The sequence below is a fragment of the Rhipicephalus microplus genome, unplaced genomic scaffold, assembly GCF_043290135.1.
Source record: "Rhipicephalus microplus isolate Deutch F79 unplaced genomic scaffold, USDA_Rmic scaffold_42, whole genome shotgun sequence".
Classification (NCBI taxonomy): Eukaryota; Metazoa; Arthropoda; class Arachnida; order Ixodida; family Ixodidae; genus Rhipicephalus; species Rhipicephalus microplus.
In genome coordinates, this window is record NW_027464615.1 from 204,701 (window position 1) to 224,578 (window position 19,878).

Here is a 19,878-nt window from a genome sequence, read left to right on the forward strand (position 1 = left end):
AATTTTGCAGTAGTAATACATGGACAAGCGCCCATTGCCATTGAAAGAAGAACACAAACAGGAGGTAAAGGAAATGCGGGGATGTTAACCACTCTACAATGACCGGTGTGCTATCCAGCACTGAGGAAAGGAAAGAGCGCACAAACACCAAGTCCGTTGGCTTCAAAACATGTCGTTATTCTAATGCTTTCGTGGTTTAAAGCTGACAACCCATTACAAAAGGCACACACGTACGGCGGCTATTCCCTTAAGGCCATGTAATGGGTACATAGCAATTTTTTTAAGTACGCACTAAGAACATGATATCGCTGGTGCGTTCAACTCTTAAAGGTGAAGTTTTAGAATCCCCTAATTTTGTTTTGCAATCAGGGAAAGCTGTCCTCCTTACAGCAAGCGTACTTGCTATCACACAATAGCTAACGAACAATACAGATCTGTTGACTGCTATTTTTCGTTTTCATCTTTCTTTATATTTTGATTGGCTTACTATGAAGATAGGTCACTTAATGTGCTAGTCTTGCTTTTTTGTAATAAAATACTACTCGCGAAATGCAACAGATAGACCAAGGAATAAACAAGGCGTTTTTTTATACGTTGCGTAAGCAGATGTTAGGGTTTTTGTATATGGCCTGCTCCTCCTTTTCACAGATATTGAAATTCGTTAAAATCAGAGCAGAGAAAATAATTTTTGACAGAAGATAACCAACAGAAATTTTATTTAATCATTGAAGTCATACAAATCGTCCACTCAAGTAGGAAGATGAAAACAATAGCGCATCCTTAAGCGTGACCTTTGAAATCTGAACGCGATAGCAAAATCCTCTCCATAGTGCGTACTTCAAGCAGTTGATGCACACTTTTTAGGGGTGAAGCTCCTTAAGCCATAAGTTGTGTGTCAACGATGTATGCAGTAGTAGTAGGAGGATGAGGAGGTAGCCAACTCTGGTTCAGTCCTTGTAATGTCTACTGGATTGCGTTACTTCTATATGACCAATATATGATGAAAATATGCGAGATAGCGGTGCTTGGAGTGTTTAGTAGATGAACGGACGGACGCACGGGTGCACGCACGGACAGATGCGTGGATGGATGCTTGGAAGGACGCAGGGAGAGTCGCGCGGACAGACGGATGGTCACACGGGTGAACGCATGAATGGACGCACTGACGGACGCACAGTTGGATGGTCGAATGGACGGACGGAAGCAAGAACAAACGGACAGACTGACGAACGCTTCGCCACACATCATCATGCACTGCGTGGATATGTTGTGATTCTTTATTGCATGAGGCTACTCGAGAAGTTTAAATTGTGGCTTAATGCAATGGACTCGATAAAGATTAAAGTGGCTTTTGTCAGAGAAACTTTCGCAAATGGCTGCATTCAGTGTAACAGATAGCATGGTTTGAAGCTCGAGCAATTATACGCGAGAGGTGATTTCGAACTTGCAATGGACGCTAGGGACACAGGGACGCCAGGGACCACTACGTGGTCGCCAGGGAATAAGGCGCCCTAATGCCTGCACCTTTTCTGAAGGGTTGCCGGCTGTAAACCACGAAGTCGTTATGTTAATCCCATGTTTTGATTCTCGATAGTAATGTATGCTTGTACCACACAATATTAATGTAATATTACAACTTGTTTTATGACACCCGTATACAGGATACGTGTGTTTGTAACGGATACGGTTGTTCTTTTTGCTGCATTTCTGAGAAGATGGAGTCAATTTCACACTGTTTTAAAGGAGTCGCGTAGCTGTGTGTTAGAACAACAGCTTACCACGCAAACGGCCTGAGTTAAATCCTCTATCAAACCCGAAACATTTTATTACTTTATTTGCATTTTTCTCAACATCTCGGTTCCAAACAAGGTACTTTTTCGCTATCAGCCAACGACGCCTACGCTGACACCAACGCCAGAATTCCTGCTAAACGAGCTCTTTAACGCCTTAGCCACCGCGTACTGACCAGAGGTAGCTGCGTCACTCACACTGCCCCGTCTCAAAGTCTACGACATTCGCCATTTGGTGCACGCAGGAAATAGACGCGTGCGCCCATCCCCCGTGTATCCCGGCCACAATCCAATCCAATCCAATGCAGGGCGCGGGGCGCGCACGTAACGTTCCATCTTCGTCAACGCCGTCTCCAAGTTCTTTTTTTTTTTATTCGCTAGGCTATGTATTCTGGCACTGTAGTCATACTGGAAAACTAGACTGAACGGTGCCTATTGCGTTAAAACAACACACGCACGCACACACAAACTATACTTAGAGTACACTTGAGCTCCTGTTTCAAAAGTGGTACGTGATAGCGTACCCAAGCCCCGTGTCCATCAGCTCGTCTATTGCTGGCCTGTCTTCGCTTTCAGGTCATGCCCATGATGCTCACGATGACGCAAGAAAACGAACTTGTGCTCGACACCTTGCCCGTTTCACACTATTCGGGAATGCCTACTGTAAGGTTCCCACTCCACCATGATTTTTTAATGCGAAGCATTTCTTAGCGAACTTCGGTGATGTTGAGCGTATCTTTCTATCTATCTATCTATCTATCTATCTATCTATCTATCTATCTATCTATCTATCTATCTATCTAAGACTTTTAGCTCTCCTGGCCCTTTCGATAACTGTATCAATACGACACTTGGCGTGGCACAACATGACTGCATGGAGAACATATTTGACTAGTCATAACATGAAAATCATGACATGTATGTCATTAATGTCATGATTTACATTTCAAGGTTCTGCAGCTCATGCGGTGGTTTCGTTCACATGCATGCATGTTGCAAAACTGGCATGGTATCGCATAGTCGCATGGCCATCACAATAGACAGACGCAAACATGGAAATCATGACATGCGTGTCATGTAACAACATGAGTACATGCCACACTCATTATGCGCTCACGGCCGTTTCGCTAGCGTCACATATACCGAATTTCGTGTTACGGTACGTAAATGGGTGACGAAGGTATGTGACTGGTGCAAACATGATAATCATGAGATGCATGTCATGTAACAACATGACTACGTCTCACACTCATGATGCACTCGCGGCTGTTTCGCTACCTTCACATATGCCAAAATTTGGAATTACGTCACGTGAATGAATGACGAAGGCATGTGACTGGTGGAAACATGATAATCATGAGAAGGGTGTCATGTACGAACATTAACACACGCCACACTCAAGGCGCCTATGCACTTCGACGTGAGCCGGCGCGCGTACGCGCTGGCGTTCGTTTTATCGCGTCACGCCGGCGATGCCAGGCCAGGTGCCGATATCCCCCTAGTAGAGATAGGTGGATCTGCCCACTGACCTTCATTGTGGATCTGTATGCCGTATACTTGCAGGTACGCGCCACGCTGCGTTGCATTAGAGAGTTTTAGTACTGCGTACGCTGCGTACGTGGCGGCGTTGCGTACGTAAGGACGCCACATTCTGCGTAGTGCGCATGCGCAGACCGCAACGCACACGTATCGCATTACGTACGCAGCCGCTACGTACGCACGCATGAGATGCGTGCGTGCGTACGTATGAGGTGATCGCGACGCTCTCGAACAAGTTCGCGACAGCGCGAGACTTCGTTTTGCAAAATGGTGGCATCGAAGGCAAGCACCGACCGTCTCTGTGGCTTAAAATATGGCCATAATCTTGCTATAACACTTGCATTGGCTCACGTTGGCGGTCAACAACACGTGCTTCTATTCTGATATACCAGATGGCGCAACACGCTTCACGCTCGTTACGTACGCGGGTACTACGGCGTACTAAAAGGCGATTAGTGGCAAACGACTCCACGTAACGCAAGGCGCTTGCGTGATGCGTACGTAGCACTTTTCCGCAGTACTAAACCTCTCTATTGATGCATGCGCGTTTGAGCGCACACGACGTCCCTCCGTCACGAAGAGAGGCAGACGCGGTGCTGTCTAAGTAACGTCGTCGGCGTGAAATGTAGCATGTCGCATTTCACGCTGGTTGCCAACGGGCCGCGCTGACAGACGCTGGTCGCGCCGGTCGCGCCTGGCGTCACACTAGAGAGTGCTCGCATTTTGCTAGCGTGGCGTCGCTGCGCCCAACCTGCGCGTGCGTCAACGTTGCGTCGGAGTATATTGGGCCCTTCATGACACACTCGCCGCCATCGCGCCACACGTACCAAATTTGGTGTCACGGGAAGTGAATAGACGACGAAAGTAAATGACACGTCCAAATATGATCATCATAATATGGATTTCATGTAAAACATGGCTTCATGCTACGCTCATAGCACGCTCACGGCCGTTACGCTAGCTATACCAAAGTTGGTCATCAGGTGACGTTAATAAATGACGAACGTGAATGAAACGCCCAAACATGATAATCATAATGGCATGATTTGGCCGCAAAAGAGACACACACAAGAAAAGGAACACTCAAACGACAAGCACAGGCGGCACTTCCAACTAAAGCAGACTAGGTGCAGACCCAGACTTATGTACGAAAATATAGACATGCGCAGTCTTCAAACAGCCTTACGCTATCCAACAATCACCTGTGGGTGTGTACCATTAAAACCTGTGGGTGTGTACCACGTTTTAATGAGTTTAAGATTCTGGGTAGAAGCAGGTACAAAACTGCGCGTGAGCTGATGGAAGCCTATTACATTAAAAAGAAAGGTGAAAGGTGTATCAGCGAACCGTCGGTGACGTTGTATGCTTCGGAGACAAGATTGTTTGATTGTTGGATAGCGTAAGGCTGTTTGAAGACTGCGCATGTCTATATTTTCGTACATAAGTCTGGGTCTGCACCTAGTCTGCTTTAGTTGGAAGTGCCGCCTGTGCTTGTCGTTTGAGTGTTCCTTTTCTTGTGTGTGTCTCTTTTGCGGCCAAATCATGCCATTAAGTAAATACCAACTAGGCCAACAATCAGTATTATTACAATGATAATCATGCCATGGAAGTTATGTACGGCATAATATACCTCCACCTCTTAACGGTGTGCTGATTTTAAGGAAACCTATCACCCTTCCTCATTTGTGCTTCGCATATCCTCGATTCCCCCTGTACGTGGGAGCTGCTAATTTTTTTTTTCTTCGAAGCAGCTTCAAGCAATAGCATAGATGTCTTATTATGACGCAGCGAGCCTGCACTAGGTTCCAACTCGAGTGAAATGCTTTTAAGTTATGCACTGCTCAGCGAACTTCGGCGACTAAGAGCGTACCTATCTATCTATTTATCTAGCCGCCTATGACTTCTAGATTTCCTGGCCGTTTCGACAATGGTAAAGTTACCAAAATTGGTATGCAAAAACATGACGGTAGGGCGAGCATAAGTGACTGGTCATAACATGAAAATTATGACACGTATGTCATGAATATCGTGGCTTACATTTCATTGTCTTGCTGCTCTTACAGTGGTTTCGTTCCCATGACATACTGCGAAACTGGTATGGTATGACATGGCTGCATGGCGAAAATTAGTGACAGACCCAAACATGGAAATCATGACATGCCTGTTATATAAGTCACGACTAGACGCCACGCTCATGGCGCTGTCGCGGTCACTTCGCTGGCTTCATATATACCAAATTTTTTATTACGTGACGTAAATTGGTGACAAAGGTGACTGATGCAAACATGATAATCATGATATGCACGTCATGTATGAACATTACATGCCATGCTCTCGCGACCGTTTCGCTAGCTTCACATATACAAAACTTGGTATTACGTGTCACGTACGGACGACGAAGGTAAATTGCACGTCCGAACATGATAATCATGGCATGCGTGTCATGTAAAGCATGATTACATGCTACGCTCATAATGCGCTCGCGGTCGTTTCGCGAGCTTCGCATATATCATATTTGGTGTTACGTGTCATCAATAGATGACGAAGGTATACGACTAGTTAAAACATGATAATCATTACATGTGTGTCATGTAAGTGCATGACAGCATAGCACGCTTATGATGCGCTCATGGCCGTTTCGCTAGCTTCACATGTACGAAATGGGGTATGACTTGACGCGAATGGACGACGTCTAAACACGCTAATCATCACATGTATGTAATTTAAAACATTACTACATGCTATGCTCATAGCGCGCTTGCGGCCGTTTTGCTAGTTCCACATATACCAAACTTGGTATCACGTGCGTGAATAGACGGCGAAAGTAACTGGCATGTCTAAACATGATAATCATGTCATGTATGTCAAGTAAGGTACAACGTTCCCCTCGTAACGTTGGGCTGATTTCAATGACATAACGACCTTCATTAGTGTTTCGCATGTCATCGATTCCCACTGTACGCGGGATCTGCCATTTTTAAAGACGATAGTCTTTCTTGGGGACCTTCAGCGCAAACGTTTTGGTATGTCTGTCTGAACAATTTTCTGTTTGTCCACTCTTAATGGCACCAGGCACTTGAAACGGCCGATCCCATCCACAGCACCCACCAATGTTGCTTAAGGTTTAGCGTTCATACTTGTGCAATTGTCAATTAAAAAGCAATTATTGCGCATATCAGGGGCAGCATAACAACACGTATATATTCTGCATGTGCGTATTTTACTAGAAAAGCCATACGTAAGTTATTTTAAATACCGTAGCGCTTATCACGCGCCGCTGACCATGCAACGCTTGCACGGAAAGGCGAGTCTTTCTAACGCTTTGCTAAGACGAGACGGTGGTGGCACCTACCGGTCACCTTGCGTTCTACACCTTATCACCTAGGAGACGGGCGCACACACCCGTCCCAAAGTCACGCGGTTCGTTTTCTGAGAAAACAGCCAGATGGCGCTCATGTCTCACTTGTGACGTGACTTGGTGCGCTCGTTCGCCTCCACTGCACGCTCGAGGCACTCTAACGCAGTGCCTCCAGAATACCATTCACCGATTTTTTTGCGCAGAACATCAAATAAATGTTTTGTTCACTCTCTCCACACGCAAGACTGTCGTACGACATTTGCAGATTAACATGCAGATACGCGGCCAATTTTTAAGTTGTATCTTTCTCAAATGTTTTGTTCGCAGACAACGTCAATTCTTAAGATACAATCACCACCACTGATACTGACGCCGATAGCCATAAAATTTTCTCAATTTGAAAGGACTTTATACACTCACCTTTCTATTTAACCACTGTCATTGATTACACTTTTTCCTCCCATCTGCCCTCCCTCGGTGTAGAGTAGCAGGCTAGAGCATGTTATCGCTCCCGCCGACCACTCTGCTTTTCTGTAAATAAGCCTCTCTCTCTCTCTATCTGTGTGTGTGCGTGTTCGTGTGCGTGCGAGCGTGTGTGTGTGTGTGTGTGTGTGTGTGTGTGTGTGTGTGTGTGTGTGTGTGTGTGTGTGTGTGTGTGTGTGTGCGTGTACGTGTGTGTGTGTGTGTGTGTGTGTGTGCGCGTGTGTGTGTGTGTGTGTCGCAATAACAGGAAAAGCTCTCCCGCGAAATTTTTATATGGTAAGATGACACTAGAGGTGACGTCCAGTCCAGTAACAACATTGACATTGGCGAGTCCTCTCAACACGCTTGTTTCTGTAATATCATACTTTCCTTAAATTTTGCTATCACGCACCGGCCCTTCTAGGTGTACATCGCGCGTTCTAAATTGTGTATATAGCAAAAGTGTTTGACGATTAAGAGTACTTGTTATTCTACCATAGGAGTGCAGAAAGCCATACCGTAAAATCTTCTTGATCGGTATGCTGTGTTTAGAAGAAATGTTCGTCGACTTAAAGTACAAGGTAGTCTACTATGGGAGGGCTGAAAGCCGTCCCTCGGGCCCGGCCACGGTGGTCTAGTGACTAAGGTACTCGGCTGCTGACCAGCCGGTCGCGGGATCAAATTCCAGCTGTGGGGGCTGCTTTTCCGGTACATGCGGAAATATTGTAGGCCCGTGTACTCAGATTTGGCTGCACGTTAAAGAACCCCAGGTGGTCGAAATTTCCGGAGCCCTCCACTACGGTGTCTCTGATAATCATATGGTGGTTTTGGGCCGTTAAACCCCACGAATCAATCAATAAAGCCGTAACTCGGGTCTCACACTTAGCAAGGGATGTGTGTGTGTGTAGACGAAGTGGTTCACGATTTAGAGTCAGAACAACAATTGTGAATGATCTCACAATTGAAGGGATGTATAGTTCAAGCAAATGGTTCGGAGAGGCGCCCCAAGACAGTGAATTCTTATCTGAAAGCAACCCGAAGCTGATGAAATCCGCGTGCTTGGGTGTTTTATTCGTCAAAGGCACAAAATTGAGACTACCCAGGGACCAAGTGGGCTGGATGGTTAATTTAATATCCAATGAAAAAAAAAAGTTCCGCCTCTCTGAAGGGAATCGTGAGGAAATGCGAAGGAATCGCGTAGCATCCCTAACGGCGTTTCGTGCGTGATAAATGTAGAGTTTCATACAATAGCGCCTAAAGGAGAATCTGGCGGCGCATTCGTGTACCCACATTGTAATTATGGGAAGTACAGGCTTCGAACTGGATCGCATTTACCAGTGAACGTTCTACGGATCTTTTTCTACAGTTTCAGTTTCGTTCTTTGCGTAGAGTGGGCAAGGGGGTGGGTGTAAAGGACTGTAGCTGCACCTTTGTTGTTCAAAGAAGCTGAAAACTGCTAGGCCTCTCAATTTACTGCAATGCTGGAGCTGTATAAGTAGTGTTTGACAGTTTAAGAGATGCGTCACTTACTCACCGCTGCACATAGATGTAGGGTCCCATGCTAGTACAGGATATTACATTAAGTTCACATTGTTGTTAAGGCGTCTTGCCAAAACTCGGTGAAATCAACTGCAAAACGACGCTGACGTGAAGTAGATGCACCGCCACGCTTTTTTTACTCGACTTTACAACAACACAAGAGGTGCGCTGGGGGCAGACCACTTGAACAGATGCACCTGGCATCGCAGCCGACAAAACGTCAAGCATTTCTCACCTAATACTGTTCTGTTATTTCTATAAATAGATATTGCATACTTTTTAGGGCAAAACAACGATGTTTATTTTGAAATATTGGAAAGAATAATTCATTATACCTTGATGCCAAATCAGAAACGCAATGGCAGAGCAATGCATATTCTGATGGTTACATTTGTCCAGGTTTCACATTTACGGCCTAGACACAAAAACGTTTTGCAATAAACTTTGCATAAAATGAAATGAAACAAGTTTCAATTAAACATACCTTCATATCACTTTGCTTTACACTCACCAAACAAGCGTTGTGAATCGCAAAAACGTGATTCATTCGAAGCAGATCCGAAGCCTGTACTTCCCATAATTCCTATAGGGGTACAAGCGCCACTGAAGTATCCCGCGTTGACACTAGCGCCAGATTCCCCTCTATGTATTATTGTATGAAACAATATGGTGAGAACCCAGCGTTAAAAGAACGTTTTTTGTCTGTTACACCGAGCAGTCAATGGCACGGTTCACTGCACGTCGCGTTTCAGGGGCGAAGCTCCTTAAAGGGGTACTGACACAAAAAAATTTGGCCTCGCGTTTTTCTGCTGCAATGCGTTGCTGTAGGGCTGTTAGTCTTGACACGACCCAGTGTTTGCTGCAGCACGCAAAAGATAAATAATTACAGACCCCTCATTATCGACCAGTTTGAGTTTCGGTTTCAGAAAATTGCAAAAACTAGGTGAACTGTCACCACCTAGCGTGGGCAACTCTTGACCACGTCAGCATAAGGAACTGTGACGCACTTCCGCACGATCCGCAACTAGAATTACTTTCGAATAGTAAACGGTACTGGAATGTCGCCAAACACTAAACTTTCTAAGCGTGTGCCACCAAGAAATATATACTTCGGGAACTAACTCGGCAAAAGAAAAATGGCGACTATGACGTCATCATAATTTGTTTTATTGACCGCAGCATGGTGACGTGAGGGAAGTTGGGGGTCCCCTCGGGGTCACCTCCGAGGGTGTCCATAGCGCTATGGAGTCGGTCGCTCACGCAAACTTCAAAATTAATTTAAAATACCTTTCAATTGCTATATTCGCTGTTGATATCTTGCAGATGGTATGCGAATGTTCATGAGAATTGGCCCCACAGGATTTCTCGGCCCCGAAATTTTGTGTCAGTACCCCTTTAAGCCGTAAGTCGCGCTTTCGCGATGTATATAGTAATCGTCGTCGTAGTAGGTAGCCACCTCTATGGCCGGACTAGGCACGCACGCACTCTGTTGAATTTAGGAGAAAACCCGCGCAAGGTAATCATAAATAAGAAGATTGTTGTTTCTGGTGAAATAACCTACAGAGGTGAGTATCGTTAATTTATACTCTAATAAAGGTTTCCTTCAACTTCACGCCTACTAAAGCAAAAAATAGTAAAAGCAGGACCATGCTTAGAGGACTATTTGACCAGAAAACGGCCAAGTTAAGCTCGCTGGGTGTAAGCTGTAAACACAAGGGCTGGGCCCTTAGAGTAATATCACTGTTTTAAGGTTGACAAATGAAAAGTTGCCTAGACAAACGAGGGGGGGGGGGGGGGACCATGGCTTCCCTATTTTCAGTCATGCGTCGGGATAGATTAGACGCCAGCATGTCTATTGAAAATCCTGTTTGATCACAACAAGAATGGGCAATATCTGTTGAATTCACGGAACAACGCTTCTATTACATTTTCTCGGAAATGCCTGGTGTCCAAGGGTGATGCGCAGTGCGGCGTGAACCGCATTTGCGCAAATATGATCATGAGAAAATAAACGTTTATTTCTACAGCGAAGCTGCATGTGGCTGGGTTCAGTGTCAACAAAAAGTTGAGGGCAACATAATGAGACGAGAAGCACAACTGCTAGCAGGCCTGGTAAAAACATGTGCGGTAAATACCGGTTAAGACCACGCTCGAAGCGTCAAGAGCAATAGGCAAGATTGGCAAGACACTGCATTTCGCCTGAAGGAGAATTCGTTAAAAAAAATTGCCCGCAGCTTCCCTCGGGGGAACACTGAGGAGGATGCGGAAGCATGTAATTGGTTAACGGGTGTTAAATTGCGACTTACTTGGGTCGATGGCTAAATTGGTTAACGTGGTACTGAAATGGGGTGTTAAATGAGTGAACACGTACGGCACGTATGCGAAAGGGCGGTGTTTTATTTATTGCGACGAACTTTGAGGACGATGGCTTTGTGGTCGGTAAAGTAAAGAGTGAGTACAAACCAACGGACGAGCGGCAACTGAGCGAGCGAGCGCCGACCTTGAGTATATATACAGCGCGACGGCGCATGCGCTGTCAGCTGTCGAATGTTCTCGAAGGAGAAGCGCGCGCGCGGCACAGATGGCGACGGCGCGACGGCGCATGCGCTGTCAGCTGTCGAATGTTCTCAAAGGAGAAGTGCGCGCGGCACAGATGGTGGGCGACGGCGCGACGGCGCATGCGCGCGCGTCAGCTGTCGAATGTTCGAGAAGCGGTGCGGACGGCGCGGACGGCGCACTACAAGGCGCGAGTATAAGATGCTTCCGCATCTAAAAAAGGAAAGTGCATTGCTGCTGAAAAGCCTAACTTTAAAGGTGCGTACGATAAAGTCAGAATGGACATTCTTAGGACTCATTTAAAATTTAGTTCCTAGCTGTGGTCAGCTATGGATTGAAATTTTGTGCCACCCCTGTGCCATATGCTAAGCAGCGTCGCTGGTCATGATTTTCACAGGGTTGAACAGCTCGCACATTTTTTTAACAGCAAACCTGTTCTTGATCGAGTGCAAGGAGGGTTAAGAAAATTGACGGCAAATCCACGAGGTGAATGACGATGAGATTGGGCGAAGCTCCTGGAAGCAATACCATGAAATTTTCGTCTGTTTTCGCCTGGCGATATGCGCGCTTCCTCGCCGCTTTCTATTGACGAACGTTTTCAAGATCTGATTCGCGACGTTGTCGGGCTGCCTCGGGCTCTCGTTCCCGTACGAAAGTATCTTGCTGACGCTGACGTGCCGCTGCAGCATCTTGTTCACGTACGGCGGAATCTTGCCGACGCTGCCTTGCTGATGCGGCTTCTTGTTGCCGTACAGCAGAATCTTGGCGGCGACGTCGCGCAGCTTCCCGGCGCGCTTCTGCCTCGCGTGCTCTCACTTCAGGGTCCTGTCTGAGAGCCCACGCCGCCACTGCCCGGCGCGCCCACCTTTCGGCATCCTTATCCATACGAGCACACACCGACGGCAACGAGCATCGACACTTACAAACCTGTATCGATATGGTTTTGATTATAAAACCGTTGCTTTAGAAAACACCTGGCGTCTTTCGCTAAGCAGCTGGCGTCTTCTTTTTAGTTTCGCTTAAGAAACATCTGGCGTCTTTTCGTTGTCCTTTTAGAAAACATCTGACGTCTTCCGTTGGTTTACTTCATCAATCAACGGCGTTTCGAAGAAAAAATTTTTACTGTTTAATCACGCACAGGAGAAATCTCACCAGGCACTACATTCTAGGTAAACAATGGCTGCTACTGGAAATGAGAGACAGCAGAAGTCAGCTTTTAACACTTCTACTTCTACTATCGTTTCATAGTAGAACATGCCAATGGCTGCTAATGGAAAATGAGAGACGGAAGAATTCGGCTTTTAGTTAACGCGCACGCTGCGATTTTTTTTATTGTTCAACAACGCACAGAAGAAATCTCCCTCCGGCACCACCTTGAAGGTCAAAATGTAAGACTGGTTACACACTAGTACTACTACTACGAGGGACGAATGGGTGTTGCTATAAGGAGCTTCGCCCCTAAAAAAATTTAATCCTCTTTCGTCGAGTGTTTCATGTGACACAGGTGTGTGTTACATACATTGAGTCAAACCAAATACTCAGAACTGCTCCACTAAATATGAAAGCAGCAGTGAGCTTAACTAACGGGTATCTGCCACAGAAATCTGTGTGGCCTGTCCGAAAGCTGTCATTATCATAGATGCACATGTGCTACGAAAATCATGCGCGAGTCTTCGTCACCTCCACTGAAAAGGAACAACTCAGCCCAACAAATAGCGTGTGCGTTACCACAGTCACACCCCTATCACGTGATACTTCGTGGTTATGATAAGTTATTCTACCACCTCAAAGCTTAACAAAGGATCTTCAATTAGGAGCTAGGCAAGCTAGGCAAGACGCATCTGAAAGGCTCACAAGATATATGAATGCGATAGCCTGTTGAAGAAAAGGATGCCAGCTTCGCTGTGTCATCAATGTCCGCGATGCAGGGCTGGTTTAACACTTTTCAAAAGGCTTGGTATATACGCATAAATAGTGCTCCTATCTACGCTGCTTTGAATGGCATACAGAAGCATTCGCCCCGTGCTTGAGGTCACGTGATTGGTAGAAATGACACGATGATAAATCCCTCTCTTCAGCGTTTGTCATTACACACTTTGCAGTACAGAAGACATCTAAATTATGTCGAGTGACGTCTTCTGGTGCTGCGGTACTGTTTGTGATTCTATCTGCGTTACTCTTTATAACATCAGTAAACGTGGCGCGAAAATCAGTCATGTTTATCGATTCACAGTCCGCTGCAGCGTCGCTGCAAAGTGATGTAAAAACTTCTTTACACTTTTATATGAGACCCTATAATAACAGTCAAAAGTAACAACAATGAACCACGTGATCGATTTCAATAAATATAAAGCCACTGCAGTATTCCAGGACACACTGCAGCCGACACCACATCAAATAGGGCCCACAATAACGACGAAACAATTGCCCTCAAAATTTCACACATTGAAATCCATCTACTCCTGAGACAGATAGCCTGTAGCGTCATCAAAGACAACAGGTTCAGTAAAAAGTCGGAAAGTACGGACTCATATCTTATTGACCATTGCTTAAAGCTTAGGATTCTATCAGAGCTGCGGTAAATTGGAAAATTTGAGATGTTAGTTGACTGCTTACGGCTTGGTACAGCGTTTACACCACACTTCCTACACAGAATACAGCGTGCGTCTAGTACAAACTGTTCCTGCCACCACCTTGACGAAGGTGTACATCACCTGCTTCTGGAGTGCCCGAAATATGGGACAAAAAAAATGTATTACGAGCAAGTTTGCAACCTTTATATAGGGGGTCCTTCAGAGTGAAAAAAATACTAGGCCCATGGTCAACGGCAGGTCTTCAGAAATAAGCAGCTGTCGCCTTCAAGAAGTTTCTTGAAGATTGAAATATTTTATAGCAACATTCATCTACTGTATGGAATGCCGCCTTTTCCTTCATACCATAGAAAATGTGTAATATTGAGATAGTATGTCTGATTTGTGTAATCATTTATCTATGTGTGAATTTACCTTGTCTGTGTGGAACTTTGTACATATGAACCTATTAGACGTATCTGAACTGTCATGTGATGTTTCACTGTCCTGTATTTTCACATAGTTTTACTGTCTTGCATTTATGCCCTTATTGTTTTTTCTTACGACATATTTTGTCTGCTAAGTGAGAAGCAGTAGCCGGTGCTACCGTTATGGCACCAACGGTCTTCTATTTGATCATTTCAATAATGAAAAAAAAAAGTTACGTACCTGCAGAAATCTTCCTGGTCAGCGTCCGTTTCCGGTACCTTGTTTCCCGTGGCGAACAAAAACAGGCCAGCGCCGCAGTTGTCCAAAGAACGGATGTAGCACTTGTCACACGAGGGGGGTAATGCCGTGCACTTGGCGACGAGCGCTGCATACGCCCAATCAAAGAACGAAAGTAGCAAAAAATTAATGCAACAAGCTGAGCTATAGTTGCTAATGTATTGTAAAATAGCGCGTAAAAAAACATCTATACGGAACAAGCGCCCGACGTGTTGTCTCTTGGTGTGTTCACATGTTTTTTTTTTTTTCGCGCTCTTTTACATTGTAAAGGAAAGTTATGTAAGCCCTGCACTAATGGTGCCAAGTCTTGTGGAAATGTGGAGGTGGGCAGCCTTCTTTTTTTTTCAATTTGGTTTGCTCTTTCTTTCTTTTTCTCTTCTCCAGCTTTCTGTCTTTTCTTCCCTATTTCTTTCTATTCACTCTTACTTTAATGCCTATTCTTTTCTCTTTATTTCTCTCCTTTTTTATTTCTCGCTTGACTAGTTTTTTTTGCCATTTTTATATGAACTTCTGCCTGCTTTACGCCAAGTGGCGACAGTGCATTACAGTCTGGGCCCACAAATTGCTCCCTATTTAGCAAGAGAGCATGCAAGGAGACCAACTATATAGGTGTCCCGCGGCTCGCCCGAACTGAGGTTTATGCAATGGTATGACCCACTGTATAGTGTCGTCTTCTCGCGGAGACATTTGTGTAGCACTACTTCTTTATTATACGTCTTCGATTGTGACGTGCTAATTTGCCTTATATATCACAGGTTTAAGTTTTCATTTAATTTACTGTTTTTTTACAAGAAAGTTTCTGTGATACCTTAAATGATGGCGACATATTTTTTCTTGATATACAAACAACAACCAAGCGCAGGGTGCTATGAAAATTTAGTGGGATTGTCGTCGAACGCCGGGATTGTTGTCGTCGAGCCCCCCAACCAGAACCTTGGCTCCATCAATATTTTTTTATTTAAGAACTCATCTTCCAAACCGCTTCGAGTGGGTCATTTTATGGTACTTGTTAATGCGAACTTGCACGCATACGTATATTTTGCATGCCTTCTATCCTATAGGCAAGGAGTAGGTAGGCACTGCAGGTCATCTCAACGAGGAGAGGCAGAGCACGCCGACTAAGGAATGCAATACCGTTCAAACAAACACAGCAAGAAATGCCATGGGACATTTACAAACAACTTAAAGCAAAAGTCGGTACGCGCAGCCAGATAGTTCGCATAACATATGCATTGGTACGTCACAGCGTACGGAATTTTTCAAAACAAAAATGTACCATCAAAAATCATCTACGATAGGAAAAGGTGGGAAATTATGAGGAAAAAAATGGCAGGGATGTTAACCAGTCTATAGGTAGCCGGTTTGCTACCCTGCGCATGGGAGGGGGATGGGGGAGAAGAAAAAATAGAGAGGAGAGAGAGAAGAGAAATAAACACAGCACATTAAGCAGCACACGCGCGCACACTCAGTCATAGTCCAGTCTTGTCTTTCACGGTGTGTGACATTGCTGTGCTGTTACAGCCGCTTGTTCAAGCCCATGTTGCGTAGGAATTTCAACAGTGCTTTGTTGTCGGTGCACGCAAGAACAGACGCCAGTGACTGTTTCTGGATTTCATAAAATGGAGAGATGCACATGATGTGGTGTAGCGTCTGTCCCTAGCAAGTGGATAGTCACCAGCAATTGCAATTGTTGCCTTGTTGACGTACATCTGGGCAGATTAAGGCACACTCTCAGTGCTTGGGCTTCTACTGCCTGTAGAACACGAACATTGGTCTTGCAGGTATTGCTTAGCACGGGCAAGCTATATGTCAGGAAACCGAGAAACAGGGCTCGGTGAAGTTCCATAATTGCGCCTACTGACATCCCCCACGTCTTTCCTGCCGGGAACTTGAACAATCAGGAAATAGTGGTCAGGCGCTTCTTCATAAAGGCCACATGCGGACTCCAACAGAGGTCCCTATCACTAATGATGCCTAGAAACTGGTGGCTTTTGGCGTAAGAAATTGGTCGCCCACTGATTGAGATGACGTAAGTGGTCCTTTCTATGCGAATGAAGGCCTCCAGCATGCTTTTTTCTGGTGATACACGACAGGTATGTGCATTATACATTGCTAGTTTTTTAAAGAAGCACAATTTACGCTGAGGGTAACATTTGAGCAACGCTGATTGCTTTTCAAGTGATTCTGAGGTGTTTTCTTGACAATGCAGAAATAGCCAAGAATCGGTAGATAGGTAAATTGCACCGTGGACCTCCCTGCGCCCTGCTACCCTGCACTTCCCCAGTACAAGGTAGCAAACTGGAATTTATTTTCTTATGAACCTTCCAGCCTTCCTCTATGTCTCTCTCTTTCTCTGTATCCAATGAGTAAAGCCTCTTTAAATCTGCAAATATTCCATTTAGGTTTCAAGGAACGCAAACAACAAGGACAATGAACGCAATAGTATGGGGATTATTTTTCTCGGAGAGCTCCAACTTCACCAGCAATATTGTATTGAGCGCACTGCAGCTTCAGCATCATCTAGTGAAATGTTGTTAAACGATATCGAACAAAACATGTATAATATAATGTAGTGACAACAAAGAAAACAGAAGCTGCTGAAGACCCTTTCTTAATAATTTTTTGAGATTTATTGTCCTAAACCAAGATATTGTTATGAAAGTTGCCGCAACGGAGGGATTTCGTATTTCCGACCACCTGCGTTCTTCCAGTAGGCACCTAAATCTGAAAAAAAGGGCCCCAAACATCTTCGCTTCCGCTTAAAGGTCTTGTTTTTTTTTTTTCAATTTTTTTAAAGAAGATTTGATTTGACACAATGCAATTAACTAAGTGTAATATACAAACTTACACAAAAACTTATTTTCGTAATCAGGCGTCCGGAATAATAGTGCGATTCATACCGATATTCTGGTGGCTACAGCTTTGTATTAAAAAAAAGTGTGTTCCACGCTCACCATCTTAGCTGCCAGTGGCGCTGACTAACGCTCCCTCACATATATGCACATTAATAATTGATGAAGTCTACAGGAGGACGACCACTTCTGTAGATGTAGATGCAGCGCCTCATTCGGAAGTTGCAGCTTTGGTCAATTACGGCTGTGAGTTGTAATTTCAAAAACTTTAATCTCTGTACCTTCATATGAGTTCTTTTAAAGTGCCTCATTCGAAGGTTGCAAGTTTGGTATATGACGGCCTCAAGTTGTGCTTTCAAAATTTTATTTTATTCGCCTTCATATGAGACCTTGTAAAGTAAAGGAGTATTTTCAATGCATTTATACGGTCTCATATGTAAATGAATAAACTAAAGTTTTTTTTTATTTTTTTAAACACAAGCAATAGCCGCCATGAGCCAAACTTGCAGTTTCCGAATGAGGCGCTGCATCTACTGAGCTACAGAGGTAGTCGTCCTCCCGTAGACGTTACGAGAATATATGGGGCATATAAGTCTGGGAGTGTTAGTCAGCGCCTCTAATAGCTAGTAAGGCGAGCGTGGAACATAGTTTATTTTTATATAAGAGTGGGACACCAAAAGGTTGTTGTGAGTTGCGCTATTATTCCTGACGCATTATTACGGAAATTGGTTTTTGTGTAAGTTTATAGGTTACATCTCGTTAATTTCATTATGTGCCACAAAATCAGTGATAAAAGGTAGACTATATACCTGCGAAAATATTATCAGCTACTTACACTAATGAAACTCAACCACCTTTAGTTACGCTGTCGGTCAAGGAAAATTCGATAGCATTCTGTGTGGTCTATAAAAACCGTTCTTGGCACCACCATTCGGAAACAAGCAACGATGGAGATGTAGTTTCAAGAAATACGATAAAGCTCTGAATTTCCCTAGCAGACCAGTACTAACTAAAGATTTCTCGTGTCATGTGAGGTCACTCTAGTATTCTGTTATATTAAAGCTTTTGTATTAGACTGACGCTGTTTATGCAAAACGCACAGAGTAAATGGCACTAGCGTGCCTTCTAACAAGGCGCTTTGGGCCATCTTAGCGAGGTTTTGCTTGATTACACTCTATTCTGACTCCCATCATGGCAAACATGTGATTCTTTTTTTTTTTTTTTTTGTCGCAATGCGGTTCCTGCTAAAAAACTCTCGAACTGTTTTCCAAGCACAACTTCACTGTCTCCACGTCTCCGCTGTGGCACATTGGCTACAATGCTCGTTTGTTCGCTCAGAGGGTGCGTGTTTTATACCGGCCATGTAGGCAGCATTTTCAAGAGAATATTTAGAGACACTTAAAAGAAGGATGCTTACCAATGAGTAGCAAGCTGCGGATCATAGCTCGACGCTCGGCCATTTTCGATTCCCACGAGAACGGCAAATGTGATTCTTCGACAAGAATTCTTCTCTGAACGGTGAACTGGCGTCGACGTATCGTCAGGATCGACTACAGGTGCGTTTATATATATGGTCACCAAAGGCGGACCAATAAAAAGCCAGCCAAGAGAGTCGGTAACGTGGAAGCTCTCACTTTTCGAATGGACGTGTAATGAGCTTCGCCTTACGCCGCTCAGTGCGATTCACGGAAAGGCAGATATTATTTCATTTTTATTTATATCCTGTACCTCAGTTTCGCTTTCTATTTCACGCGGGCGTGCTTTCAACGGTGTAGCACGGGACGTGCTCGCTTGCTGAAAGTGAAAAGCACACGCGCCTTTGTCCTCCTGTTCGTGCAACTTCTGTCATCTCGACTCAAGTTTCGCAGAATGGCATCGCTGCGCTGTTTCCAAGAGGAACTCAAAACGGTATCGCATCTAGAGCCTGCAGAATACAAAATAGAACAAAAAAAGCAATACATATGGCGACGGCGAAAAAACGCTGCTTTCAACGTTTGTATTCTGGAATGATAGTTAACCATGCCAAGCTGGCTAGGCTGTGAGGAAATCTCGCTTACATGAAGCGCGGGCGAACTAATCCCGAGGCTGCGCTGGGTACAGTTGTTGAGACCAAGTGATTCTTGAGATCAAGTCGTTGAGACCAAGCAGTCGTTGAGACCAAGTGACAGCCTTCAAGTGCTTCGGCAAAACTATCGCTTCCGACGTCGTTTTCAACACCGTGAGATTGTGTAAACAAAACAGTGGCCGAATGAAAATATTGCTGTTTGTTTTCTTGTTTCCGAAACGAAGGCAGGAGATCGCAATAGAATGGGAGTATTATAACGCTGTGATCACTAGAGCTCTCACCTCATCACAACGAGAACAAAGAGTAGAGGCAACAATAAGAGCCACACATTTAAAAAATATATTAATTCAAGTGGCTCCACAAGTGCGATTAAAAACACTGCGAAAAAATTGTTGTTGAAGAGCAAGAATGGTTCCGCGAA

At 44.7% G+C, this 19,878-nt stretch overlaps 1 protein-coding gene across 1 annotated transcript in view; it reads right to left on the reverse strand.

The window, feature by feature from the left end:
* Positions 1–18,952, reverse strand: part of LOC142787034 (uncharacterized) — a 39,056-nt gene extending 20,104 nt beyond the window's left edge. Inside the window, exons 1-2 of the mRNA XM_075884657.1 lie at positions 18,810–18,952; positions 14,484–14,628 (exon numbers count right to left, since the gene is read on the reverse strand). Of these exons, the coding sequence (XP_075740772.1) occupies positions 14,484–14,628; positions 18,810–18,852 (188 nt within the window). The 5' untranslated portion in view covers positions 18,853–18,952. The remainder of the gene's footprint in view (positions 1–14,483; positions 14,629–18,809) is intronic.
* Positions 18,953–19,878: the final 926 nt, after the last annotated feature.